The following is a 26,382-nucleotide window of genomic DNA, read 5'->3' as shown; positions in this document are numbered from 1 at the left end:
TTGTTCGTAAGAGAGAGGCTTTCACTGGAGCGTTTGCCCGTTATCCGACATTTTAAGCGAGTCGAACCGGTACACCACATGAGGTTTGGGGGGTTGGAGTTGACCTGTTACATTTGGGGGAGGGGGGGATGGGTTCTTGCATGAGAAAGATCCAACCCTCTTTCTTTCCCGATTAGCCCAGCTCCCATGCAGAAAACCTTACGATTCCTGAAGCCGATCTGCTTTTCTGTCTTTCCTTTTGGGGATCTCAGGGGGGGTAAGAAGAGAGAGGGGATAGGGGGCAAATAAGCAAAAAGTGTGTGTGTGTGTGTGTGTGTGTATGCATTTGGAAGTCTCAGGCGAAAGTTCGGGGGAGAAAAAGGAGGGCGACTCAGCTGAAGCAAGAGCCAAGGGCAATTGATTGGGTCCCAGGAGTTCGGATCTGCTCCGTGGGGTGCTGTCGGGACACCGAGCTTTCAGGGTGGGATCGGCGGCGGCGGCGGCCGTTGGGGAAGGGAAAGGAAAGAAGGAGGGAAAGAATAACCACAGCACGCACCGTGATGAAAAGGAAGCTTTGATTGCATCTTGAGCTGGTGGTTGTTCCGGTCGGGCTGGGTCTTACAACGGTAAATTGGGGCGAGCGAGGGACACGGTCGTTTTTTCTTTCTTTTTTTTATCCTTCCCCTTTTCTTTTCCCTCCTTCATTCTGTGGACCGGCCGGGGTTTGGGCGGCGATTTGATGTTGCATTTTTTCGTCGTTTGAATATCCTTTCGGAAACCGGCTGCCACAACTTCCTTACGATATTCCGATCGATATACTGCGGGCGGGCGGGCGGCAAAGTGAGGCGGAAGGCGGAGTATCCCGACGGCGAGCTGAGCGGTTGGCTTACTGCCAGAGCTTCCTTTTCCTCTCGAATGGGCCGGCTCGCAGCCCGTCAAGCCAATGTGCGCAGTCCTTGGCCCCTATTAGTGGCGGTCCGGTGGTATCAAAAGGAAGATGCTGGACGATAAAGGTTGGACGACGATGAAGGCTGGCTGGCCGCAAAAGAAGGCAAGTTCGGTCAGTCCGATGGCGGGCTGAACAGGTCGACTGTTTGCCAAGATCTTTGTCCAGTCCTGCTGAGCCGTCGTGAGAACCTCTGGCTTGGTCAAGTAAGTAACCTCGAGGGCTTCAGGGACAGACTGATTGTCGGAAGATGGGAGGGAGTCTGGGCCAGACCAGACCAGACGGACCAAGGGTCCAGCGAGTCGGGGCGAAACGTACAAGTTCGACTTCCGTCATATACCCGAATAGATATTGTCTGAGTAAGTACATATCCTACCTCTCTTTATTATAGCCATACAGAACAACAACTTGGAAAAGTATCGCTGGTCGGAGGGCACCGCGACAACGACAACCGGAGTCTCATCGTGGCAATATTTCGGTGGCCACAAGGTCCCTCCAACCCTCCCCTCCTCCCCGCTCCAGAATAAAAAAGAAAGGAAAACGAGGGACCGGAAACAGCGGCTGCACTCAAGTCTCATTGAGCAAAACTTCCTTTTACAGGCCATGATGGGTCGGTGAGGCGTCGAGCCCACGGCCACCAAGGCGTGCGAAGGAGAGGAAAGTCTGTGAGACAGCGCAGAAATACCTACCTACTTTATGTCCTTCGTTGATGTACTACACGAGCATTTTCCCGGCAAAAGGCAAAGCCAAGTCCCAACAATGGTCTCCAAAAGGCCCCAGTGCGTTGCCATATAGGGCGCCTGCCAACTATTGTTCAACCTTAGCTAATATGTATGGGAGGCCTAGGCGGTGTATACGAAGGTTACTTCTTCACGACTCCTGATCCGACAGCGATATGTCAGTCTTAGAGGAGAAAAAGCAGAGCATTGTTTCTCAACAGAAATCATGCCGGACAAACCTCTCGTTGATCCAAGGGCGCTATCCTCGAGCTGGGTCTGATGATGGACAATCTTCCTACAGTGACTTTGGGTCTCGCAGCTGGCCATTTCTTGTTAACAGCTTACAAATAAATGGGAATGGACCAGGGGCTCTCATGATAGAATGGGAAGTAGCAGGCAGGCCTTTGTAGCAAACACGCGTGCCCCTTCATAGATGACAGGAGAATCACCAGGGAATGTACACTTTATATGTAGACCTTTTGTATAATGCTATAATTAATCAACAAAATGCAGCCCGAAGATAGCATAGGCAACTAGACCTGCCGCCAACTCCGACATTTTGCAGCAATAATGAAGCTATATACAAAGAATGTCTTCCAGCCGTGACAACCGCGACAAGCATAGATAGTTTATATACACACAACCTCGCCATCTCTCACCAACCCCTACTTCTTCGCCTCCCAAAAGGCCACCTTAACACCGTCGCCAGGCTGAATGACAATCTCGGCCTTGAGCGTCGGGTTGCCGCCATCGACCTCGTGCATGAAGCTCTCGACCCGCTCGAACCGCTGGAACAGGCGCGTGAGCACGTAGCCCATCTCGGTCAGCGCGAACTGCTGCCCGATGCAGATGCGGGGGCCGCCGTTGAAGGGCACGTACTGCCACGGCTTGGGCTGCCAGTGGAACCAGCGGTCCGGGCTGAACTGGTCGATGGGCGCGAACTTTTCCGAGGGCGGGGGTACAGGTCCGGCCGGCGCTGCATCAGCAGCGTGCTGTAGCCGATGGGCGTGTCCTTGAGGAGGGCGACAGGCTGCGAGCCGTCGGGCCCGCCACCGCGCGGCAGCGTGCAGTCCTTGAGCGCCAGGCGCACGTTGAAGGGCACGGCGGGGTACATTCGCAGCGTCTCGTTCATGACGTTCTGGAGGTATTTCATGCTCTTGAGGTCCTGGTACGTCGGCTTGCGGGTCAGGCCGACCTGCTCGATAATCTCGGCGCGCAGCTTACGTACGGCCTCGGGGTGCCGGCTGAGCTCGTAAATGGTCCAGGAGAGGGTGGCGGCGGTAGTGTCGCGGCCTGCCAGCAAAATCGCGACCAGCTGGTCACGAATAACCTTGCGGTCGCGCGTAAACGAGGCCAGCTCGTGGAGGAATGTGTAACCTTCGTCAGACTTGGTGTGGGTGGCAAGCTCCTCGGGGCTCAGGCGCAGGGCCCGGTCAATGTAGGCGTTGCAAAGCTCGTTGATAGTCTTGAGACCGGCGCGGAAAGAGCCAAGGGGGACGAAGCGTTGCAGAGGTCCGGCACGCGCACGAATGTTCTGGACTCGTTGAACCTCGTTGAAGGCATCAGCAAAAGCTTGACGGGGAGTACTGTTCGGGAGGTTAGTTTCTCTATCTATAGTTGTTTAGGGTCTGAGAAGCGCCAGTGGCTGCTTCCGTGCAACTTACGTGAGGGATTTGACGTCCAGGCCCAGCAGGAAATCAGTGGCGACGTCGAGGGTGTATCGGAATAGCAAGTCACTGATCTCAATGACTTTGCCATTTCCGGACTCAAGGTCAACCTTCTGGGTCTCTCCGTTCAGCGCCTCGCCATGAGCCATAGCCTTGAAGAAAGTTTCCAAGTGAGATTCGAAGCAATCCAGATGGCTGATGCGCTCCTTGACGAACTGAGGGCGAATAAGCTGTCTGCTAGCATGCCACTTGTCTCCATCCGTGGTGAAGATGCTGTCGCCCAGAAACTCGCTCCATTCATCGTGAAAGGGCTTGCCCTTGCCGTAATCGGTGAACTGGGAGGCCAGTATAGCCTTGATGTTTTCCGGGTCTGCAGTGAAGAACATGCGCTTGCCAACGATGGTGGTCTCGGCAGTGTACTCAGGTTTGTCGCCCAGAATCTTGGTCCACATCTCCAGGTTCTTGTGGTTCATGGTAGCATTCACCTGGTCCCTCACGATATCGAGCCCTAGAGTGGGTGTGAGTATGACCATGACCAATGCACGGCGGCATGTATGGTGACTGGTGGGACTTACCAAAAGGTAGAGTTCCTTTCACGCTCGTAGCTCGGGTACCAGGGAGCCGGCGCAGTCGCATTGACTGGTCGAGTCTATTGAGCACGAAGTACAAAAATGGAACTGACGCCAACGAAGACGAGTAGCCCCGTAAAGGAGACATGGCGCACGAGCTCCTCCAGGAGAGCCATGTTGTTTGCTGGTCTCTCGCAGGAGCCGTGGAGGCAGATATTGGGAGAGGGCGAGAGATTCGAATATCGTGTAAGCGATGCGACACTGGCAGGGCAATCAGGTTTGAAAACTATACTCTCCTGTTGGCAGAGAGCCTGAGTACAACTTCTTGCTGCGTATCAGCGACACACTAGTTCAGCAACCAATCACTGACGAGTAGTTTGTCCAGGATAGCTTGGATCTTTGGCCACTGGCTATCACATAAAGTGCGGTTAGGGAGTAGGAGCACAGGGTTGTAACGCTGACCAAGCAGGACGCAGCTAGAATGACGATGATAAAAATGCAGACAGCCGACCTGTACAGCACTGCGTGAGATGCAAGAGAAGAAACGGGATGTGATTTGGAATACTGGAGGGGGAAAAGCCGAGGATGATGGCCTACATGTAGGCAATGTAGCATCCGAATCGGCTGGCGATTTGCATGCTGGCCATCGGCATGGCGGATCTTCTCCTGCTTTAAAAGCCGGGACCTCGATCGACCCCTCGTGGAGTCGTGGGTCTCTCCCCATCCCATCCCAAGCACCTGTCAATAAGTGCGTCAGCGTCGCAATCTGAGAGGCCCTCAGACCCTGCAGCCAGCCCGTCGTTCGAGGTCGAGGGGTTTGCTTTAGATTCTGGGGTAGGTGGTGCTGAGGAGAGGCTTGGGAGAGGCTTAGGTGCTTCGGGTGATACGACTGACGGCCTGAGTGACCAATTGTTTGGTCGAGCTGAAAGCCGATCTCAACACAGACATGGCAGTTGTGTCAACGTCAACACGAGTCTCCGACAACCTTCTTTTTGGCTAGCTTGACAGGGTGGCAGGGGTGACAGGGTAAACGATGCCGAGGTGCAGAAGGTGGGGTTTTGGTCGATGAAATGCTATCCCAAGTCGTCGATGGAATAGTGGGCTCGTTTCCTTTTCTTGCTTTTCTCCCCCTGCCGCATTAAGAAGGATTTCTTCTCCCGGTTCCTCAAAATGTATGTACGTGTTGTAAAGCAATTGATGTCAGTGCTTGCTGTACATCAGAACGTGTATTTTATCTTGATATGCGCCGGGATTTAGACACGCCTAAGCAGTGTACTACCCGGGAAAAGAGTCATGACCTGCAGTGATTAGTCTAAGGTGGCGTTTGCCGTTGAGGAATTCCAGATACCAGCAGATGCACAATGTAGGAATATTTAGTAGCCTCGGGACCTACCTCTACTCAAGATATACCAACCCACGCTAGAATCCATAACGGCGGCGCCGTACCTGGTGCGACAAGCATAGAATGCGCTAAGGAAAGTGAATCGCTTGCCAATTACCGTTGGACGATTAGAAAAGGAAAATGTCTGTAACACTTTCGGCCCTATGAACCGTTACTCAAATAGCGGTCACCCGAGGCGTAATTCCTCCACATGGCACACCTCTTTTGTACGTATCAAATAGCTTCACATGTTGACCCCTCATCAGTCACAGCATCAACGGCCTGAAAATGTCGTCACCTTTAGCTAGGATCCCGGAGGTGGTGTGTACGAGACCTCGATTTGGACCGAGGCAACGCACTGTTTCGGTTGAAGAGCTGCGATCTGCTGCAATTCAATATCAGGCTGGTCTCGACTCCCGAGCTGTAGTCAGAATTTTATTGTATTAACATCTTAAACAATAAAGTTTCGCGTTCCGTTTTCAGCTACGAAGAGGAAGACGTATGTGCATGGAGCACCCGCGGCTTCTACATGGGCAGCTCGCAAGTGCTTCCGTCCATGCCCTGCGTGCAGAACACCATGGTGATCGGCGCGGCCCGGACACCTCGCGCGACCATGCGCTCACGGAACTCGTTCAGCCGGGGCCCTGCTTCGATCTGGCTTCTGTTCTGCCCGCCGACGGTGCGGCCGGACCAAAGAACCTCTCCGGCCGCGCTGGCCCGCGGCCACAGGATGTTGTCCAGGTTGGTCTCGTCAATCTCCTCGCTCCATGCCGCCACCTCGCCGCCCAAGACGAGCTTGGCCTGCTCTTCCGTCAGGTTCGCCCGTGGGTCGTATGAGTAGATCAGCCCCCAGCTCTTGGTAGGGCCGCACCAGTCGTTGAATGGGTAGTTCCCATCAAAGGCATCGCCGTTTTCGAAGGTAAGCCACGCGCCACGGCCACAATCCAGGTACTGCAACATGATTGGTTAGCTCTGATCTAGGAAGAGGGGGTGGGGGGGGGAGGGGGTGAAAGATGCTGCCTACCCAGTAATTGTAGTTGCTATCGATGACTTTGTGGCCTTTTGCGGTAAGGTCTTTAATTGCTGTGCCACCGAGCCAACTTTGAACTACCACATCTTCGCCAATGGTAACGTTGTATGACGCGGGAATTTCCTCCCACACAAAGGGAATCAATCCTGCTTTCCTTACTCGGGCGTGGTTCTTATCCGTGAATTTCTGGATAAGCGGTCCAATAACCGCCGAATCGTTGGTGCCCACGGTTGGGTCCAAAAGGTATTCCTGGAAGTTCACCTCGTCTCCACCAGTGTGGAAGTAGGCCGTGTAGGGAGCAAGACGTGGGAGGACATCGTCCATCAGCCTGTCTAGAAACTTGTCGACCTTTGGCTCATTCAGTCGGAATTGGCCACAAGGAGGTTCGGCACAGTACGTCGTCCAGGGTTCGGCACCCCAGGCAGTGATCAAATCGGGATAAGTCTCGGCGACGATACCAATGTGGCCCGGAGTGTCGATCTCGAAAATTACCTCGATGCCACGATGGATGGCGTAGGTTTGGATAGCCCTGATGTCTGAGGGTGAGTAGGTAAGCCCCTTCGCATACGCGCCGTTCCGGGCGAGATCTGGCATGGAGGGGACCTCGAGAGGCCATGATTGGGAGTCGGTCACGTGAATGTGAAGCCTGTTCATCTTGTTCCAAGACATGGCATCAAGGGTCCGGAAGATGTTCTCGATAGGGTACCAGTTGCGAGCCACATCCATAAGAATACCACGGTGAGGGTACTCCGGCGCATCGGTAATGGAAACTGGCGCGACTGAGGTGTAGATGGACCCCCGAGAATGCTTGAAAAACAGCTGCGTGAAGGATTCGAGAGCTCTCAGTACACCGACTGCCGAGACAGCTTTGATCTTGGCAGTACCCTTGGTGTCAAGAGTCAAGCTGTATGATTCATCGACCTCGCCCGCCACAGGCTTCCAGGTGCTATCCGTGTCCTTGCTCGTCTGGGTAATCTCAAGTCGCGTGATGTATGTCTTCGGCCTGGTGTATTCGGCCTCAGTTTCTTGGACCTTGTTGCGAGCATAGAGTTTCCACGGAACAAAATTCTTGTTCAGAATGGCATCCAAAGCCCGCGACACACCACCTGTCACGATATCTCTGCTAGAGAACTTGGGACCCGGCGGAACAAAGCCATAGGTCCATGGGAGCTGCAGCACCATGGGTTTCTTATTAGTACTTGGCGAACTGAACGTGCAAGAAGGGGCAGGAGACGAGGAAGACCAGCATACAATCCCTCCATTATACGTAACAAAGACGCCGTGCTTGATCCAAAGAGTCGACTGGCCAGTGGTGATGTTACTCGGGGCTGGCCAGATGGCTTGAACAGGAGCAACAACAGCGACCAAGACCACAAGACATGTGGACAACCACGCCTTACTACCGCCGAAGAACTTCATTGCGTTGCAATTTAATGTTGCTGGACAGATTTCGCGGGAATCAAAACATCGAAACAGCGTAGAGTGGCAAAGAGATACCGCTTAAGAAAATTGCTGAAGTCCAACCAGAAGCCGGGCAGAAGTGCAGAGGAGGTTGGCTATGGAAGGAGGTAGGAATGGCTGTGTGCAGGGCACTTATAAAGCTTGGTACGGCTGGCCAGTGTAGTAGGACATCGAATGCAGCTCGCTTGTGCCGCCACCAAGCTGTCAAGCACTCTTCTGCAGGCGGTCTTGGAACCTGGCGGTGTTGGATTGGGACCCCGCCCCCCAGTGACGGACGATAATATGCAAACAACAAATATTTGCTCCAACTGCAGGTTCCGAGCTCCAAGGATATACCAAGGAACCTATCAGGGAGTCTCGCGGAGGATGCAAGTGGTGACGCTAGATGGAGGGCTGCCGTATGTAGATAGACAGATCTTCGCTTGGCGAATCTCGCAGCGGGCAGGGCAACGTTACGTCAACACCCAGCGTTCAATAGGGCCAGGCCAGGTCGTCTTCTCCTCACAGCGACAATCCGAGACTTGACTTGCTTCCTCGACGTTACGAAGGCAGAGAGAGACAATCTGCTGCTATGCGGCGCGGTGAATCTGTTTGCTCAGAAGATCCCAGCTTGGCAGCTGAGTCTGTCGTCTGGTCTCCAGACTGGCCCAGACAGGTCGATCCGAATCGCGTGTGCATGTGCCTGAAAGGGAACCATGTAGGGATGCAGCTCCTCCGGCCAGTCGCGCCAGTCAGCAATTGCCGTACTTAGGCAGTTGAATTGAATATCCTCATCAAATTGCTTTGTGATGATCTTTGGGCCGGGGAATTTCATGGGCCTGCTTGGCCTGCAATAGACTGCTGTACTATTTGTGGCGAGCTTGACTGAGCCTGGAGATGAGGAGGGGAGAATCCGGAAGGGATCTACGCCAGAAACATTCGATGGCTATCTCTGGTTGGTGTGCCTCGTGTGCTGGCTCAAGCGCCTCCGCGCCCGTTCCCGCCGCCCCAACCTGGAAGCCCAACATCACCACCATTCCAACCTTCCTGTCGTACGCGGTGAGAAGGACTATGTAGTCGTACGATATGCTATTGTATCTCTGATACAAACAATGGTCTTTTCTATCTAATATATAGGAAGAATATACGGTGTGTTACTATGGAGTACGGTACGGCATGGCATGTACAAAGTCATCCGTCCCGCATTGTGACTGCTGCTTGGCCTGCGGGGTTCAACTTAAAATGGACGGTATTCTGAATGTCATAGTCATAGCACATATAAGCATAACGAGCCTCGAACGCTACCACCTACCTCACATCCGTGCCGGTACATGTACGACGTACCACTTGTTATGTGCCCAAGTTCAGAGTTTCGTGCATACTTCCCACCGACTGTCGACTCAGTCTGGGCCCCGAGGGCCCCATGGGATGGTGATGCAGTGCTAACAGACGGCATATGTATGCAATTAACGGTTAAGGCGGGGACAAACATGTCGGATCATGCCCATCTCCCGAAACTTATGTAGGCATGACACGCCGGCAACCCCAGGGACTGAATGACTGGGAATGGGCTCTAGACCGACAGTGAGCCATGTCATTAGAGGCATCTCGGAAGCTACTGGTTTCTGACCGCTCATATGGCACGGTACGCCTAGCATCTTAGTCTCGACAGGCGTAAACTACTTGACTCGAGAAAGCTGGTTAATAAGTCTTTACCGACAGCATTGTATTGCAACTACACCTCTAAGTCTAGGTAGGTTACATGGCAGCGTTCTCATTGCGATTTGGATCCAATTTCATGCCAAACAACTTTGTTGAGCACGTATATGTGCCAATACAATCTACCGTTGTTATTTCGAAGGCCGAGTACCTCAAGGCATTAGCATACAGCAAGAAACTCCATACGAAGCTGTCAAGCCCGAGAGTATTCGTAGATCATGCAGCACAGACTCGTTAAACAAGCACAGATCGATCTGCTACAGTTGCATCGAGAACAGCTCCTATGAGACTGCCTGGATTGCCCGGGCTCGTCCAACGTTAACCAAAGTGCACTTATCTAGGCGCAAGTAACCTCCCGCTTCTCTGACTATTTTATTCAAGGTCGGTTGATGAACAAGTTGGCCAGCTGCTGAATCTGCTCTTGTCATGACCGGTTCGCAAACATTCTGCACTTCTTTCTCCCTAGCAAGACACGGGTGAGACGAGTGTGTTATTCCATTTGTTAAGCCTTGTCATTGTGGTTTTTGACAAAGTTTTGACGAGTTTTGATTCGAGGGTTGAACGGGACAATAAAATAGTTGAACCGTCTGGTGCATTCCATTGTTATTCCAAAGAGTGAATGAGCGCCACATGCTTTGTCAGCAAGGCGTGGCGCAGGACAATGGAGCTTCCAGTAGATACATAAGTAGGTATTAGTGGGGTCGCCGGATAAATCTTATCGCGAGTACCAAAGGATTGTGAGCCAAGGTGATTGTCGGAGAAGGCTTGAATGTCAGCAACAGATGGCTTGCTAGCCTACCGGAGATGCAAAGCCGCATCAAAGCTCTCCACAACATTTGAACAACCACCTATCGTCATTCCTTTATCCAACCGTGGAAAGACAGACATCGACCCTGGCTTTTTTCCCTTTCTTGATCCCCAGATTCATTGAGGAAAGCCATACCAAGAAGAAGAAAAAATCACTTCTACTGTTTCTGCATTACTTCTTTGAGACACGCCCTCTGCGAACCTTATCGACTTTCTGCTATTTTTCAGGTGGCTTCGCCACTGGTATCTCGCACGCGACTTGATCCTTCCAGTAACAGAATCTGCACAACCTGATCTGTTACTTGTCGCCAATCCCTCCTACCTACTCGAATTCTTCAACACATCGCACCTAATTGCCTCTCTCTTCGCTGCGTCGGCGCTTCGTCATCATGTCGGTCGAAGTAGCTATGAACACTCCTCTTTCCGAGGCTCTAACTGCGGCCATCCAACCCAAGCTTGTCGAAGTTGGATGGGCAAGTGGCGGCGACGATGCTTCCCTCTCCGAATACATCATCCTCATGCTCGTCAACGGCAGAACCCAGGACGACATCGCCAGCGAGCTGGCTGGCGACTTGCTTAGCTTAGGTCCCGACGACCCTGCCGCCAAGGACTTTGCACGATGGCTGTTCGAGCAGATCGAGATCTTGAACGCCCAGCTGAACGGCAATGCATCCTCCTTCGGCCAACCAACACAAGACGCGTCCGCGCAGATGGATCAAGATATGGACATGGGCATGTCTGCTAGCGACGCGCCCGAGTTCAACGCCCCTACGGGTCCCAAGTCGATGCGCAATGGCGACATGCGTGGTGGTGCTCGCGGCGGAAAGCGCAACATGTTGGGCCAGCTTAACAGTCATATGAACCGACCTCATGAGAATGCACTCCATCGCATCCGTGGCGGTGCTGGCACTGACCGCATCAATGCCCACGGAAGAACACCCCCGACCGGCCCTCGCGGAAATGGCCGCAACAACCGGGCTATGAACAACCGCGCAAACAATATTGCCCACGGCATGGCAAATCAGATGAACGGCATGAACGGAGTCCCCCCGATGAGCGGCATGGGCGATGTCAACTGGATGATGCAGAACGGTGCCCAGCAGGGTGATATCTTCTCCCTTTTGCAGCAACAGAACCAGATGATGGTTGCGTTGTCGCAACAGCTGGCACAGAGCCAGCAACAACAAAACATGGGCAACCGTGGTGGCCGCGGAGGAAAGTCCCTGTTTGAGCGCACCCAACGTGGTGGTAACAACTTCCGCCGTGGTGGTCATCATGGCAATGGCCCTTCGCAACAGACCGAGTCTGCCAATGGTGCTGCTGGCGCTGAAGGAGAGGACGTCGACATGTCTCAATCCCGACAGAACGCCACCCCCGAGACGACACTCTGCAAGTTCAACCTGTCATGCACGAACCGAGACTGCAAGTTCGCTCACCAATCGCCTGCCGCACCCCCAACACCACGATAGATGTCTCGGACGTGTGCTCTTACGGCGCAGCCTGCAAGAACTTCAAGTGCACAGGCAGGCATCCATCGCCGGCTACTAAGCGTGCGCATCAAAACGATCAGGAGTGCAAGTTCTACCCCAACTGTACCAACCCGAAGTGTCCCTTCAAGCACCCGGACATGCCTGCTTGCCGCAACGGAGGTGATTGCAAGGTGGAGGGATGCAAATTCACCCATATCTCAACCATGTGCCGATTCAATCCTTGCACAAACCGGTACTGCCATTACAAGCACGAGGATGGACAGCGAGGAAAGTTCCAGGACAAGGTGTGGACCGCAGACGGATCGCACGTCAGCGATAGGAAATTTGTCGACCAGGACACAGTGGAGGAGTTGGTGGTTCCGGGTGCAGAAGAGAATGCTGCCATGGATGAATCAATTGCATAAGTGCGTTGTTTCCACAATGATTGGTAATACGGAGTGATGACGTCGCCGCGGACGAGGTCGTGGCCGTCATATGTGAAAGGGAGAAGAGGAGAAGCGTTCGGAGAGCAAATCAGAATCGGTGTTTGTATATTATGAAACCCCCTGGGTGAAAGCACATCGGTCTTCAGCCGAGAGTGTTTTGCAGGGGACATGACAGCGGCGTTCTTTGGCAGGATGAATTTTAGATGACATTCAGGAGTTTCATGGATTACGGAAAAGTCCCAGACTTTCTCTCTATGAGCCAAACTATACACAATATACCCCCAGCGCATTTTTGTGATTTGACACCAAACAGAACAGTCATTCTTTGCCTGATCGTGAACTATCTCCGCCATTGTGATATATACCTAAAATACTAACCTAAACAATTAACCATGCAAACCAGCTATACAGTAGAACGAGGAAAACTCGAAAGAGGCATTGGTGTATGTGAATGGTGCGGTTGTCATACGACGTTGAGTATTTTCCATGTGTTTGCTGTTCTGCTGGCGCCGGTTCGATGATGCGATGATGCGATGGTGGAGAGTTTAGCCGAGGCCGCAGTCGCTCCCAGTCCCAGTCCCAGTCCCAGGTAAGGCTGCGTGCATATTCCGCGACAAGCCAGCTACAAATTGCAATTGCAGGGCCACGAACCACGTCTTTCTCCATGACACAACAACCATTGGCATCGCAGCTATGACCTCCAAACGCCCAGAAGAGCTCTTTATAGCCCTCCTGCGGTCTGCCTATAGCAATGGTTGCCGTCATGCTGTTTCGGGAGCCCGGCCCGCCAGAGCTCTGCCCCAATTGACTTTCCTGAGAGCCCAGGCGTCCTACAGTCGCGGCTTTGCAACTGGCCGCGCGAGGTTGCCTTATGTCCCCAAGTCACTCCTTTCACGATCCAGTCGTAGCTATGCGACTGCGGCGACGCCTCCGCAACCTCAAGCCAACACCGATGTCCAAAGCCCGCCCTCTGCAGACCCACCCCGCAGAATCGCTGTCCTCGGAGGCGGTATCACTGGCCTCACAGCGGCGCATTATCTGGCCCGACATGCGAAGAACGCGCATATCACCTTGTATGAGGGAGGCGACCATCTAGGTGGCTGGATCAAGGGTGAAGTCGCTAAGACTGCAGAGGGCGAGGAGATTCTTCTCCAGCGTGGCCCACGCATGTTAAGGTCCGGTGCGAGCGGGAATAAGTACGACGACCTTGTTCTGTATGATGTGGTAAGTCCTCTAACATCGCGGCCGCTCGGTGATATATGCTGATCTCTTTCACGTCTGCAGCTCGCCAACCTCGAGCTCGGCGACAAAATCGTCTACCCCAAAGGCACCGCCAATTCGCGCTACCTCTACTACCCCGACCACCTCGTGAAGCTACCGTCCGAGGAGTTTAGCTTGAACAACATCCTCGAAAGCGTGCAATCCTTCCTGACCGAGCCGATATGGGAGGGCACCTTTGGCGCGGGTCTGCATATGTGGAAGCATTCCATAGAGACGAAAAATAAGCGAGACCACCGCGAGCTAGAGATACGAACCGCCCTGATGAGGAACGAGCCGATGCCGATTATAGACACGAGTGTGCTTGACAAGGACGAGTCAGTCGCCGACTACCTTCTGCGTACCATGGGCGAGGACCGCTTGATCAAGAATGTTGTCTCGGGCATGCTGCATGGCATCTACGGCGGTGACGCTTACAAGCTGAGCGCCAAGCACACCATCTTCGACCGTTTCTGGTACAAAGACCAGTCATTGACCCGGGATGGCGAGATTTGGATGGCCGTCAAGGACGTCTTCCTCCCTTACGATATACTAGACAGCCCCAATGCCTACCATGTCATCGACTTGGCAGAGAGGGGAATTCAGCACAAACTGATTGCCTTCGAAGACGGACTGCTTACGCTTGTACGTGGTCTGGTAGATGACCTGAAAGAGTGGGCGAACGTTGAGATCAAGCGCAACACTCCGGTGACTGCTCTTGCTCACAAAGATGGCAAAGTCCTCGTTAGTACCAGCTCTTTTCTCATATTTGAATACTTCGCTAATAATGGCTCAGGTATCTGCTGAAGGTAAGACTGAACAATTTGATCAAGTCCTCAGTACTATCTATGCCGGCCAACTTGCGAAAATCGCTCAGCCGGCCAACTCGCTTCCCTCATTGAGCGAGGTTCCTGCCGTAACCATCATGGTGGTCAACATGTGGTATCCCAATGAAGACCTATTGGCCGCCAACCCCGGGTTTGGCTACCTGATCCCGCAAGGTGTATCCGAGGAACAGAATCCAGAACGCGCCCTCGGTGTTCTCTTCGACTCCGATATTCAGACGCGAAAGGAACAGGCCGGTACCAAGCTGACCGTGATGATGGGCGGACACCAGTGGGACAAATGGGCCTTCCTTCCCGATGAGCAGATGGCCGTCGAAATGGCCAAGAACGTGGTTCAGCGCCATTTGGGCATCAGTCCCGACGAGGAGGGCCTTGTCGCCTCGGCCAGACTCTGCCGCGACTGCTTGCCGCAGCACACCGTGGGCCACCGCGACCGCCTGCGCAAGGCGCACTACGAGCTCTCGTCGGCCTTCCAGGGCCAGCTCATGGTGGCGGGGCCGTCGTATACTACTGTCGGTGTGATCCCGGCCATGCGCGCGGCCTACGACGCGGCGATGCGGATGGCGCGGGGCCAGGGCGCGCCGCACTTCCGCAACAAGGAGCAAGGGGTCGGGGTCTGGAACTGGTACTTTGAGATGCTCGACAAGCTCAAGGTGACTCCCTCGATCCCGGACCACGTCGGCACCACGGGCCTCGAGTGGGCGACGGAGAGCGACGCCAAGAACATGGTGCCCGTGCCCCGGGCAAGCATGAGGTTCAAGTCGTGGACGCCCGAGTCGAACCGGTTCATCGATGAGGACGGCAACCTCAAGCCGGGCTCGGTGGAGGCCCTCACCCAGAAGGACGGGATCAAGAACAGCCAGTTGTTCCAGAAGAGAGTCAGCTAGGTTGGTTGGCTAGTGCCGCCACTTTCATGTGTTTACTCGCTACTGGGACTGCCTGAGAACAACTGGGTCTTGGGCTGTATGATTATAAAAGGCCGGGGTTTCTTGGTATAGAGGAAACCAAAATAGAAGTGCATACAGTTTAATTTACAGGGTTTGGCCAGCATGTCACGGCATGTTCATTGTGCAATTCCTGGGTCATAAGCCTTTCCTTCCTTTCCAGAGGACCCCTTGTCATGACTTCCAACTGTCATGATGGGCAGTCTAACGGGACAAGATTTGTGTTGCATGGTGTAATGTTATTCTCGCTGAATGGCGCCGGGCAATGTGCGTGGTTCGCCGGCCTCGTATTCGCAACCATGGCGAACAGGGGAGCATGTCAGCCAAAGGAACCTGCGTAAGGCTGATTCCTATATTGAGGCAGCCCTATATCCATGTGGCACGAGTCTGGGCTATCCCGGATTCCCGTCCACTGGATGCCGATTGGCCGTTGCGAACCACGTTTTCGAAGGATTACAGACCCCAACGGGTTTCATGGGCCTGTCCAGCGCCCCCAATCGAGCCTGGTACATAATCACAGGGGGGGATCTTTCAGCGGATTTGGTACCACCGTTGAGCCTTATCGAACGTGCGGGTCCATGCCAAGGAGTATACGAAAGTAGCAGCGTGCTGATGTGAGATGAGCTGAAAGGGGGCCGCGTTCGATGATTGGTCCGCTGAACCCCTTGAACTACCATCCAAGCTGTAAATAGTCATTCTATATACATGCATCTTGGTCTTCTCATTACACGACCCCAGGCCGAAAGTATTGCGGCTAGGGCGAAGAGCGTTGGGGGATGGGGGCCCTCTTTCATACCTTTGGATGCGTACATACTTGCCTACGCTCACAATTCTTCGGCTATGCTGTTTCCCGCCGTTCTTCTTTTCACTTCCTCTGACGTGGACTTACTACAACTGCGTCGTATAGTTCTTCATGATTCTTGCCCATAATCCGTTCATTTCGGCGGACTAGGTTGTTAGTTATACGGGCGCGTTCCGTCGTCGACGTCGTATAATCCCATTCCTCAAGATGGCTAATGATGCCCATGACCAAAGCCGCGGCCCAGAACCGGGTCTGGAGGTGGTCCAGTCCGAGCACAGCAACGCCTCGAGTCCGCAAGTCGTGCACCGGAGAAGCGGCGAGTCGGCGCCCGAGGTCGCACTGCCGGACCACGCCTGGATCTATCCCGTACACGATGCGAACGAGCAGCAGAAGGTGTTACCTAGCGGCCTGCTGCAACAGCAGATCCACCAGCGGTCGGCACGGGGGCAGCAGTACTCGCATGATTATAATGCGAAATACCCGTCTCTCCGCGGCAATCACTTCTTGACAACACCTGAAGTTGTGCCCAATTCGGCCGCAGGGTCTTTTTCGGCAGGGTCGGAGGAGGATGGAGGATATCAGAGTCCTTTGAAAGAAGCGTCCCTTCATTCGCCACCGCGAAAGCGGCCGAGACGGCAGATCATCATACTGGTGGTGGTTGTCGCCGTTATTCTTGTAGGGTCGACAGTGGGTGGAGTGGTGGGAGCTTTGAGAAGTCACTCTAGGTAAGTTCCCGCCTGAGACCGGAAAGGCTACTCAGACTACTTTACTGATGATTGCTCCTTTCCGATAAACAGCAGCGGTTCGAAAGATGCCAGTCTTAACGCTACGCCATCAGGCGCTACGGCTCCCGATTCCCAAGAGGCTAAGATGGCAGGCGGTCCTGGCTCTCCTACATCCGTCGCACCAGGATTTGCCCCGACCGCCGTGTCCCGGGGCTACCCCCACCTGGAAGTGTTTGCCGTGACCAACAGCATGGAGAACTCCGTCTACCGGAAGTACCGCAACAGCAACGCGACGTCCGCCGCCGACTTCCTCCCGCAAGGCCTGGAGATGGAGCTGGTCGGCGGCGGCGTGGACCGGGACAAGACGCCGTCCATCTCGGTGAGCTGGCGGCACCACGTGGAGAAGGGCGTGCCGACGAACCGGACGGAGCTGCACATCGCCGGCGTCTTCGACACCAAGGTCTTCCGCAAGTACCGCGACCAGGACGGCGCCGGCGGCTGGAGCCCCGGCGGCACGGGCCAGTGGGACGTCTTTGGCGCGAACCAGTGGGCGAGCAGCCCCGTGCAGGTCCGCTACGGGCCGGAAACCAGCCTCATGGGGGCGTTCTACTTGTGCCGGGCGCAGCCGGGTTTGGGTGTGTGCTTTTGGCAGTGGACGCCTGAGAACAATTGGAGCCTCGCGGGGAACCCCATCGCTGGCAAGTCGGATCTTCAACCCTGGGCGGCACCTGCCGTAGTGGCCTGGGCCGGCGATGATAGGAGGTTGGATGTCTTTGTGGTGTCGAGGGTTAATAACCACCTCATGCACACGTGGCGGGACGCTGACAACCCCGGTGAGTGGGCGCTGTATGAAGACCTGAAGGGGTTCGTGACGACGCCGCCCGTCGCCGTGTCGCGGGCCCCAGGCCTGCTGGACGTCTTCGTACGAGGCGGTGACGGGGGTCTGTGGCACCTCGGATTTCAGGAGGGCAAGTGGTCTGAGTGGGAGCTCCTTAGCGGCCCCGACGTCAAGATCCAGGGGCAGCCCGAAGCCATTAGCACGAGCGCCGACACCATCGACGTCTTTGCGTGGGGGACCAAGGGCGAACTGCTGCACAAGAAGTTCGACAACAGCAGCAACTCAGAAACAAAGTGGACTCCGGCGAGCGGCTTCGACACTGTCCTCGACCAGGGACTCTCCGGCCCGCCGAGAGCAGTGACGGATGGGACGGGCGACATCCACCTGCTGGCATATAACGAGGTGGACAATATCATCCTTTCGACGCTGAGCTCGAAACCGGGGGTGAAAGCCGAGAAGACGGTAATAGCGGCCGTGCCTATGATATAGCAGCAGCAGCCAAGATCGAAACAGTCATGGTAGATTTGATAGAAGCGCTTGGAGTTAAGGTGTTGGTTACATGTTCTGTTAGCTTGTTTTCAACTTCTGCACATAGGTAGACAGATAGCTTTGGGCCAGGCCCAACCTAATAATGCATTCTGACTCATGAAGAAGTGAATGCCCTTGTTTCACTTAGACTGGTGTTGCTCATCACGCTTGCTGGAATGCGATCAATGGCAATGAAAAATAGAGCCTCATAGACAGAACCAGCTGTACACTTACATCTCATCAGCTCCGAGACAGAATGAAGCATCAAGCTAAGTAGGTACTGTGTGCATCAGCATGATCGTTCCCCATACAATGACCATAAACTCTTGAAAGCAGAGTGTTGCTTCCATTTCCCTCTAGATCTCCTTCCTCCTGGGCCCGAGGGAGTCAGACAGTCCTGGACTAGAAACCCACCCAACTACGCATCCGAAGGTAGTATGCTTATCCCGACTCGACACGGCCCCGCTCTGGTCGTCGCCGAACACGATAAAGGCTTCTCTAAGTAGTCACTCTACAACAAGCAACCGGTGAGATGGCCGAGTTGGTTATGGCGTCAGGTTAAGGTCACCTTAATATCTTCATCCTGGTGGAGCAATCCGCGTGGGTTCGAATCCCACTCTCATCATTTGAGAATTACCACGCGCTTCTGATTACAGAAGCATGCTTCCTTTTGCCGTTTTTGCAGGTTCCACTCAGGGCATATTGATACCTTCTTGACCCGCAAGGAGACTATGTGTGAATGCAGTGAGTGAGGAACTGCAATCTTTTGTCGCAACTTGCTCAGCTTGCATTTTTGTATGTTTCAGTCATATCCCACCAGTTTGAAATGCGCTATCTGTCCGGAGTGGTTCCCTCACGGGGTAGCAATTCCTCTGCCATCATCTTCTCGATACCCCACCAACAGACAGACAAAGTTTTCCTCCCCCGCACTTACCTCTGCTATGTATACTCCCATAAGCAGCCTTCTTCCAACAAACCAACACCGACCAATCGTCTCAACGATTGGATCCAATGCTCGGTTAGCTCAGTTGGTTAGAGCGTCGTACTAATATTCTCTCACCGGAATACTTAAGTAATGCGAAGGCCATGAGTTCAAGCCTCATACTGAGCATGCCTTTCTTTTTGCACTTTTTGCCCCCATTTGTGTAATGTGCATCCATAATGTGTGTATCCAGCTAGCTAAGGTATCCCAATTGCAATCGCTAAAATGGTTCACTCTGTTCCCCGGTTCAGTTGTTGTCATCATCATCTCCAATCGCCCGCCCATAGTAGATCGAGATTCGAATGTCGAAGTCGGACATGGTTACCGACTCTACGTCCTCTTTGATGGTCTCCGCCGCTTCCTTTCTCAATTCCATAGCCTCTTCCAATTCCTCGCCCAGTGCCTTGAGTGTCTCCGCCAGAAGATATCGAGCGCGAACTGCACACTCCGCCGGCCAATGCTGATTCTCGACCGACTTTCGCAGTAGGTCTCGTAGGTTGCGTCTAAGTCAAATACCATCGTCAGTTTATGTCTAGAGTTTACTCATACAAGGAAGAATGCAATGCACTTACTCGGCCTCACGGAACAGCTTCTGGCGAAACAATGCATGTGCGGCCCAGAATAGCGCACTCAACGCGCTCGATGACTCCTTTCCCAGAGAGCCTCGGCGCTCCGGAGATTCTCTTTCGCCACCTTCCATGCCTCTTTGAAGTCGCCGAGGTTGAACAAGATCATAGCTCTGTTGAACGTCAGCTGCAGAAAGACCGCAGCATTGGGCTTCTGCACCATCCCGGCCGTGGCGATGGCCTTATCGATCAGTTCCAGCGCCTCGCTCGGCCGCTGTTCACTCATTCTCAGCAGCGAGAGGGTTTCGTACGCCGCAGCAAAGCCATGCGGCAGTAAGGAGGGTCCCGAGTGTTTGCTCAGCAAGGTAAAGGTCTCGAGGAGCTGCTTCTCAGCACTGGACCAGTCGCTCGTCTCCAGGAAGGCGCGGCCGAGGCTTCGGTTAGCGTCAGAGAGCCACAGGTCGTTGATCTTAGCGTCCTCCATCGGGAACTCCTTGCGCAGTGCGATTGCTCGGTTGCAGACCTCGAAGGTGCCCGTCCGCTTCGGGGGCCCAGCGCGTTCTTGTTCTCTACTGACAGAAGCAGCAGAGTCGCGTGGATGGAGGAGACCTTCGACTTCGGATGGGCTTCGCACATGCGCAGCCCGTCCTCCACGAGCGGCTGCGCCGTGTCGTGATCGCCCCGGAGATGCAAGTAGCGACATACCTCGGCGTATACGCCGCAGAGCTGGAGGGCTACCACACACGGCAGGCAATCATCGGTGACTCGACTCCGGAGGCTTTCCGCTTGGATAACCACGCGATCGTACTTGAGCCAATCATCCTGCTTTGGCGCCCCGAACGGCTCACATTGCGGGCAAGCAGAGTGTACCATGGCGATGGCGTACTCGAGAGCACAAGAGTACAGGCGAGTGCCCCATCGAAGTCGGCACAGCATGGTCTTCTGCAGTGCGCGATGAGTAGAGAGGTGCATGATGCCATCGATGCGACGGCGATGCACCAACTCGCGCTGCTCCAGGTCCTCCAGGGCCTTGCTGAACACGTCCCTCTGAGGCTCTTCCTTGATGCGGCTGTTCCAGAAGTACTGCGGGACCTGGTCGGCGTTGAAGAAGGCCATGAGTTCCAAGATGGTTCGGCCCTCCGGTCGTAGCTCGGCCAGAAAACCGTCCCACAACACGCCAAGTGACGCAGGATGGGGAATTGTGGTGAGGATGTATTCCTCTCTCCAGATATGGTCGCAGCATCGAACATTGCGCAGCCGCTTCACCATGCTTTCCAGCGAGAGATCGTGTTTCGTTATGTAGCCCGCAACGTGGGCCAGTGCCATGGGCAAGCCGCCGAGCTCTTCCGATACTGCTCTAGCAATCTTCCGGTCGTCTTCAGATGGTCCACCGTCTTCCCATTTGAGGTATCCGCAAAACAGCTCAGCACCCAAGATGGCATCCAAGGAATCGAGCTTCAAGTTGTGAGTTCCGCTGGTAAGGAACTCCAGATCCCGAGTCGTGATCAGGCTCGAGCCGTGTGTCGTTGGGAGGTACTCTTCGATAGCAGTCCAGTCCTTTACATCGTCGAAAATCAAAAGCCAGTTTTTGTCTTCCAAGATTCGCAAGTTAGTGGGTTTGTACGTTCCTCGATCGTGTGTAAGCTACAACTCGATGACCTACTGGTAGACTGCCAATCCTTGAAGGCTTTGGCGCATGTTTCGAGGTCTGAAGTTTCACTCGCGATGCCTATTCTGTGGCAGAACGTCTTCACCACGGACATCATGCTGTCCATGTTGCCAGCGGGAAGCCAGATTATGCAGCCATAGCTGTCGCAGAACTGGTGGAGGTACTTGTTGACGAGCTGCGTCTTACCAACGCCAGGCAGGCCGCCGATCACGCAGGAGCGGCCTCCTGACTGCGAGAGCCACACATCCAGGAACGTCAGCTCCCAGTTGCGACTGGCGAAATGGGGGTTGGGAGGGCTTTGCAGGACTTCGATCTTGGCCGATGCCTGGTCGGGAGGCTGTGTCTCCTCCATCTCGAGCCTCAAGGGATAAGTATGCAAGATAGGAAAATATTGGGTAGGATGTGTGTTGCTAGATTTGGGGAGGGTAAAACATGGTGAGGGTGAGAGAAACAATCGGCGATTGTTGTGGTGGTAGTTATGAAGCTCTCTCGAGTGGTAACACAATCGCCCCCTTTACATTCACCCTCACGGCAGGCACGATTTCAGACTCGATTGTATTCACAATTACATCACAGGAGAAGACGATTCAAAAAGCATTCAGCTAGATTCAATGACAAGGTATCTATAATGATTCATCTCACAGGTCGTAAGGTCCAAGCCATGGTGAGAATGTAGATGGGTGCAGTGTTGGTGGCGATAAGGTGCTGCAAGTTGTGTAAGATCAAGCCCCTTTGCCGGCAGCGACGATTTCCCTTTTTACGGCAGCGACGGTGTCCTTTTATGGCAGCGACGATGTTGTCTAATTTGTGGCAGCGACGATGGTATTCCCTTTACGGTAGCGACGATAACCTCCCATTTGCTGCAGTGACGATGTAATCCTTTTTTACGGCAGCGACGATAATAATATCCCTTTTACGGCAGCGACGATGGAATCCCCTTTGTGGCAACGACGGTAATATCCCCTTTACGGTAGCGACGACGGTATCCTTTTTAAAGCAGCGACGATGTTGTCCTTAAGTCTCATCACAGCAGCGATAATGAAAATAAATAGACACTATCAAGGCAGCGATGATGTAACTTCATGAAGCCCGGCCACGGCACCGATGATATAAGTAGAACAGGCCCGTCATGGCAGCGACGGTACGAATACGTGAATAAACCCCCGCCACAGCAGCGATAACATAAGTGAATCACGCCCAGTCATGAAAGCGACGATGTAAGAATCTGTGCATATTCACTTCAACAGAAGACATTATCCATGATTGTCCATATTTGGCTCAGAGAGGGGGTCGAGCTGAGCATACCTAGGTGCTCAAGTTACCTTGCCAGCATCGAGCCAAAGCTCGTGATACTCACGGTGACAGAAGATGAGTCAGTCCTTGTAATGTGAATTCATATGACAGGTCAGCGATAAGTGAAGCTTGATTGAGTTCAATTCCACATTATTAATTGGTGTGACCTTTCCAATGTAGATCATGATTACCAGCAAGGCGGGTTCCCTTCTGTTTCAGGAGACAATGAGGTTATATCTCACTTACTAGGACATCAACGGTGTAATGAGACCTCTTGTGCCCAGGCCTGAAATCTGGGACGACTCTGTATGTTATGAGCCGTGTGATATTGTTCATGGGGTGGTTGTGGATGAGTCACGTAGACACACACTCGACACACAACACTCACTTGGTGTTAGCAGTAGAGGCAACTATTCTTTCGTGGGTGAAGTTGAACAAACCAGCATCCCAGCAAAACAACGAGGAAGAGTCGTAAAAGCCGCCTTTAGCCGAAGTCGCCCTCGACTATGACAGATGAGTCGATGCGAAAGCGTTTTCGTGATTCGGGCGTGATTTGGTGGTGCTGGCGCTCATTTATACTTACAGGTGCATACCAACAAAGGTTGGTAGGTACTCACTGGCAATGAGCCTGTAAGGTGACGAATGATTCAGTGCCACTGAGTTCAAATAAGCACATAAATGTACCTAGGCATTTTCAGGAACTCCTCAAATGTGCAACTTCTCAGTGGCAGTGCCGGCCGGGCCAGGATTCAGAAGTTGCTGGAAAACAACATGGCCAAGGTTCTGGAAACCAGCATATGTTTGTGGTTTATGGTCCAGAATATTCAATTCCCAAGGGCCTCAGACGATGACAGAACTATGAGTTAAAATCCGGGCTTCAAGTTCATTGCGCTGCCTTGGTCCAACTGCTCCTACTGCTTAGGCCACGTCCCTGGAGAGAATAACCACGGCGTAACATATTCTCCCAACACCTGTATTATTCGTCGCGGAGGCTACTTAGGGCACTTCAGCATGGAGAAATATGCCTAGAACAGAACCAGTAGGGATCAAAACTCCTCAGTTGAACTCCTGGGGGCACTGGTATTCTAGCGCTAGGCGTATGGAATAATCGGGAGAGCTACAGCATTGAATTCAATCTCTTTTGGAGCAACATCTCTGACTGAACTTTATCGATATCATACTAAGCACTTTCGTATGCTAAATAGAACTGCATAGGCATCCAAATGGGAACATTCATCATCGCTTGCTCATTGCTGCTGGTATGTTACTCGCACGGCCATCCCCATACTCAGGCTTGCAACCTAGGGAGCCTGAAAGCTGACTTCATGAACAGGAATAATTGATTGAAACAATATGGCTGCCTTTGGTCCTGCTTCTTTGACATCGACGCGTTCCTAAGATCAGTCAGAGACAAGGCATGATGAACACAAAGAGCAATTCAGGCTGCAAATGGTCAACTTCGACAAAGACACGAAACCAACCCACGTTCCTTGATACCGAAACCTGTTGCCTCGAACTTGAACAAGATAAAACATCACCCGAATCGCCAAGAAAATCTTTGTGCAGCTGCGCAAGACTCGAGACCTATACACACGACATCTGCCACACCAGACTCCTACTTTCTCCTTGCCACGCCGAATCACGCTCTTCACCCAGACCACCATACCTCGGTCAAAGGCCAAACTCTCCCATCGGAACAAAGCAACAACACAACAAGTGAACCCTTCTCCCTCCCCTCCAGGACCAAGATGCCGCCCACAATCCACATCGTCCGCCACGGCGAAGCCGAGCACAACGTCGGCTACAACGTCCAAATCCCCGACCCGAGCGTGACCACAAAAGGCATGACCCAGTGCCACGAACTAGGCCAGACCTTCCCCCACATGGACCGGATCACACACCTCGTAGCGTCGCCGCTGCGGCGGACAGTCCAAACAGCACACTGGGCCTTCATCGACCCGGTCCCCGCGGCGCAGCAGCAGCAGCGCTCCATCCTCGCCCTCGGCGAGCTGCAGGAGTGCAGCCGGTACCCGTGCGACATCGGGCAGCCGCTCGCGAAACTGGCGCAGTGCGCCGGCTTCCTGGACGTGTCGCGCTTGGAGCCGAGCTGGAACCTCAAGACGGGAATCTACGCCGCCGCCGAGCCGGAGATCAAGAAGCGGGCCGAGCGGGCGCGCACGATCCTGCGGGACCTGGCGCGGGGCGTGGCGGACCAGGAGGGCGACGATGCGCATCTGGTCGTGGTCTCGCACGGGACCTTTATCCAGTACCTGATCGACCGCCCGGACTTGCGATACGGTCACTTTCACAACTGCGAGTACAGATCGTACAAGTTTGTGGATCTGTATGGGGAGGACCCGAAAACGGCGGGATTGGTGGAGACGAATGAGAGTTTCTACCGGCGGTATGGTCCTCTTAACATGAGGACGCCGGAAGAGGCTGATGACCTTATTCTTGCCGAGCGCAGTTCAACATAAGGGGATCCTCATACCATGCAGGGCTGGGAATATGACCTATTAGATCGACTTGGTATATATTGGATACCTACTTGCAGTTACACACACACGTCCATAGGCCCATGAACGCATATATGCATGTATCTGCCAAAAGAAATACCTGTCGATTCATTGTTAATAACCATTTCTTGCATATGTGCATTGTGAGATTTGTGGCCGTCTCTAACTCCCCAGCTTCACCTTCCGGAACTCTTCCGTCACGCTCTTGATCGCTTTCTCCGTTGGTAGCCTCTCCATGGAACTCGCCCCAAAGAAGCCCTGGACTCCCTTTGTCTTCCCCAGCACGTACGCCGCATCCTCGGGCGCAGCAATGGGCCCACCATGACACAGCACAATAACGTCCTTCCACACCGCCACGGCCGCATCGCGGATCGCCTGGACCCGCTCCACGGCTTCATCAAGCGAGATGCCCGTCTGCGCCCCGATGCTGCCCGACGTCGTGAGCCCCATGTGCGCGACCACGACGTCGGCGCCCGCGGCCGTCATCTTCTCGGCGTCCTCCGGGCCGAAGACGTAGGGCGTCGTGAAGAGCCCGAGCGCGTGCGCCTCCCGGATCATGTCGACCTCGAGCTCGTACCCCATGCCCGTCTCCTCGAGGTTCTGCCGGAAGACGGAGCCGGCGTCGATCAGGCCGACGGTCGGGAAGTTCTGCACGCCGCTGAAGCCCATGGATTTTAGCTGGGCCAGGAAGTACGGCATCTCCCGGAAGGGTCGGTGCCGCAGACGCCGGCGAGGACGGGGGTGGATTTGACGATGGGCAGCACCTCCGAGGCCTGGTTGACTTGTTAGCTTTTGGATGAACGGTGGAATGAAATGGGACATTGGAAAGGGGGGTATTGCGGGCGCACCATTTCGACGACGATCTTGTTGGCGTCGCCGTAGGGCATGAGTCCGGCCAAGCTGCCCCGGCCGGCCATACGGAAACGGCCGGAGTTGTAGATGATGATGAGATGGCCTCCGCCATTCTCAATGCACTTGGCGCTCAGTCCTGTGCCGGCGCCGGCGCCGACGATAGCTTCGCCTCGGGCTGTGACGGCTTGGAGATGGGCGAGCACATCTTCTCTTGAGGTGGGGCGGGGCATGGCGCAAAAACAGTTAGTATGGGGTAGAGAATTGGCGATAGGGGTATGACAACAAAAGGCAGCGAAGAATGGCGCCGCAGTTACTTTTTGACGCGATTCGCAATGTACTCTTTACTTGCGCATGTATATATCGGAAAGATCAACTGCCGAGTGAGCATGCAGT

The 26,382-nt window shown here is 53.9% G+C and overlaps 10 protein-coding genes across 10 annotated transcripts; 6 read left to right on the top strand and 4 right to left on the bottom strand.

The window, feature by feature from the left end:
• Positions 1-2,309: 2,309 nt before the first annotated feature.
• Positions 2,310-4,056, bottom strand: PG997_003326 (uncharacterized protein; the record flags this gene model as incomplete). Its single annotated transcript, XM_066807641.1, has 5 exons — positions 2,310-2,562; positions 2,607-3,230; positions 3,309-3,819; positions 3,887-3,950; positions 3,994-4,056. The coding sequence occupies 5 exons, from the start codon at positions 4,054-4,056 to the stop codon at positions 2,310-2,312; spliced, it is 1,515 nt and encodes a 504-aa protein (XP_066671259.1).
• A 1,730-nt stretch (positions 4,057-5,786) lies between these two features.
• On the bottom strand, positions 5,787-7,710 carry PG997_003325 (Beta-hexosaminidase; the record flags this gene model as incomplete). Its single annotated transcript, XM_066807640.1, has 2 exons — positions 5,787-6,212; positions 6,286-7,710. The coding sequence occupies 2 exons, from the start codon at positions 7,708-7,710 to the stop codon at positions 5,787-5,789; spliced, it is 1,851 nt and encodes a 616-aa protein (XP_066671258.1).
• A 2,936-nt stretch (positions 7,711-10,646) lies between these two features.
• Positions 10,647-11,726, top strand: PG997_003324 (uncharacterized protein; the record flags this gene model as incomplete). The annotated part of the gene is made up of 1 exon (XM_066807639.1): positions 10,647-11,726. One exon carries the CDS (start codon positions 10,647-10,649, stop codon positions 11,724-11,726), a length of 1,080 nt encoding a protein of 359 aa, XP_066671257.1.
• Positions 11,727-11,950: 224 nt separating this feature from the next.
• PG997_003323 (uncharacterized protein) lies at positions 11,951-12,151 on the top strand (the record flags this gene model as incomplete). Its single annotated transcript, XM_066807638.1, has 1 exon — positions 11,951-12,151. One exon carries the CDS (start codon positions 11,951-11,953, stop codon positions 12,149-12,151), a length of 201 nt encoding a protein of 66 aa, XP_066671256.1.
• Positions 12,152-12,865: 714 nt separating this feature from the next.
• On the top strand, positions 12,866-15,161 carry PG997_003322 (protoporphyrinogen oxidase; the record flags this gene model as incomplete). The annotated part of the gene is made up of 3 exons (XM_066807637.1): positions 12,866-13,396; positions 13,457-14,173; positions 14,226-15,161. 3 exons carry the CDS (start codon positions 12,866-12,868, stop codon positions 15,159-15,161), a joined length of 2,184 nt encoding a protein of 727 aa, XP_066671255.1.
• Positions 15,162-16,227: 1,066 nt separating this feature from the next.
• On the top strand, positions 16,228-16,749 carry PG997_003321 (uncharacterized protein; the record flags this gene model as incomplete). Its single annotated transcript, XM_066807636.1, has 1 exon — positions 16,228-16,749. The coding sequence occupies one exon, from the start codon at positions 16,228-16,230 to the stop codon at positions 16,747-16,749; it is 522 nt and encodes a 173-aa protein (XP_066671254.1).
• A 141-nt stretch (positions 16,750-16,890) lies between these two features.
• On the top strand, positions 16,891-18,072 carry PG997_003320 (uncharacterized protein; the record flags this gene model as incomplete). Its single annotated transcript, XM_066807635.1, has 1 exon — positions 16,891-18,072. The coding sequence occupies one exon, from the start codon at positions 16,891-16,893 to the stop codon at positions 18,070-18,072; it is 1,182 nt and encodes a 393-aa protein (XP_066671253.1).
• A 1,651-nt stretch (positions 18,073-19,723) lies between these two features.
• PG997_003319 (uncharacterized protein) lies at positions 19,724-21,680 on the bottom strand (the record flags this gene model as incomplete). Its single annotated transcript, XM_066807634.1, has 3 exons — positions 19,724-20,200; positions 20,269-21,251; positions 21,323-21,680. 3 exons carry the CDS (start codon positions 21,678-21,680, stop codon positions 19,724-19,726), a joined length of 1,818 nt encoding a protein of 605 aa, XP_066671252.1.
• A 2,689-nt stretch (positions 21,681-24,369) lies between these two features.
• On the top strand, positions 24,370-25,098 carry PG997_003318 (uncharacterized protein; the record flags this gene model as incomplete). Its single annotated transcript, XM_066807633.1, has 1 exon — positions 24,370-25,098. The coding sequence occupies one exon, from the start codon at positions 24,370-24,372 to the stop codon at positions 25,096-25,098; it is 729 nt and encodes a 242-aa protein (XP_066671251.1).
• Positions 25,099-25,299: 201 nt separating this feature from the next.
• PG997_003317 (uncharacterized protein) lies at positions 25,300-26,219 on the bottom strand (the record flags this gene model as incomplete). The annotated part of the gene is made up of 3 exons (XM_066807632.1): positions 25,300-25,836; positions 25,863-25,910; positions 25,986-26,219. The coding sequence occupies 3 exons, from the start codon at positions 26,217-26,219 to the stop codon at positions 25,300-25,302; spliced, it is 819 nt and encodes a 272-aa protein (XP_066671250.1).
• Between the last annotated feature and the right edge of the window lie 163 nt (positions 26,220-26,382).

Source organism: Apiospora hydei (genome assembly GCF_038363865.1).
Source record: "Apiospora hydei strain CBS 114990 chromosome Unknown utg000004l_segment0_segment0, whole genome shotgun sequence".
Lineage (NCBI taxonomy): Eukaryota > Fungi > Ascomycota > Sordariomycetes > Amphisphaeriales > Apiosporaceae > Apiospora > Apiospora hydei.
Note: the sequence above shows the minus strand (reverse complement) of the source record. Positions and strands in the feature narration are given on the sequence as shown.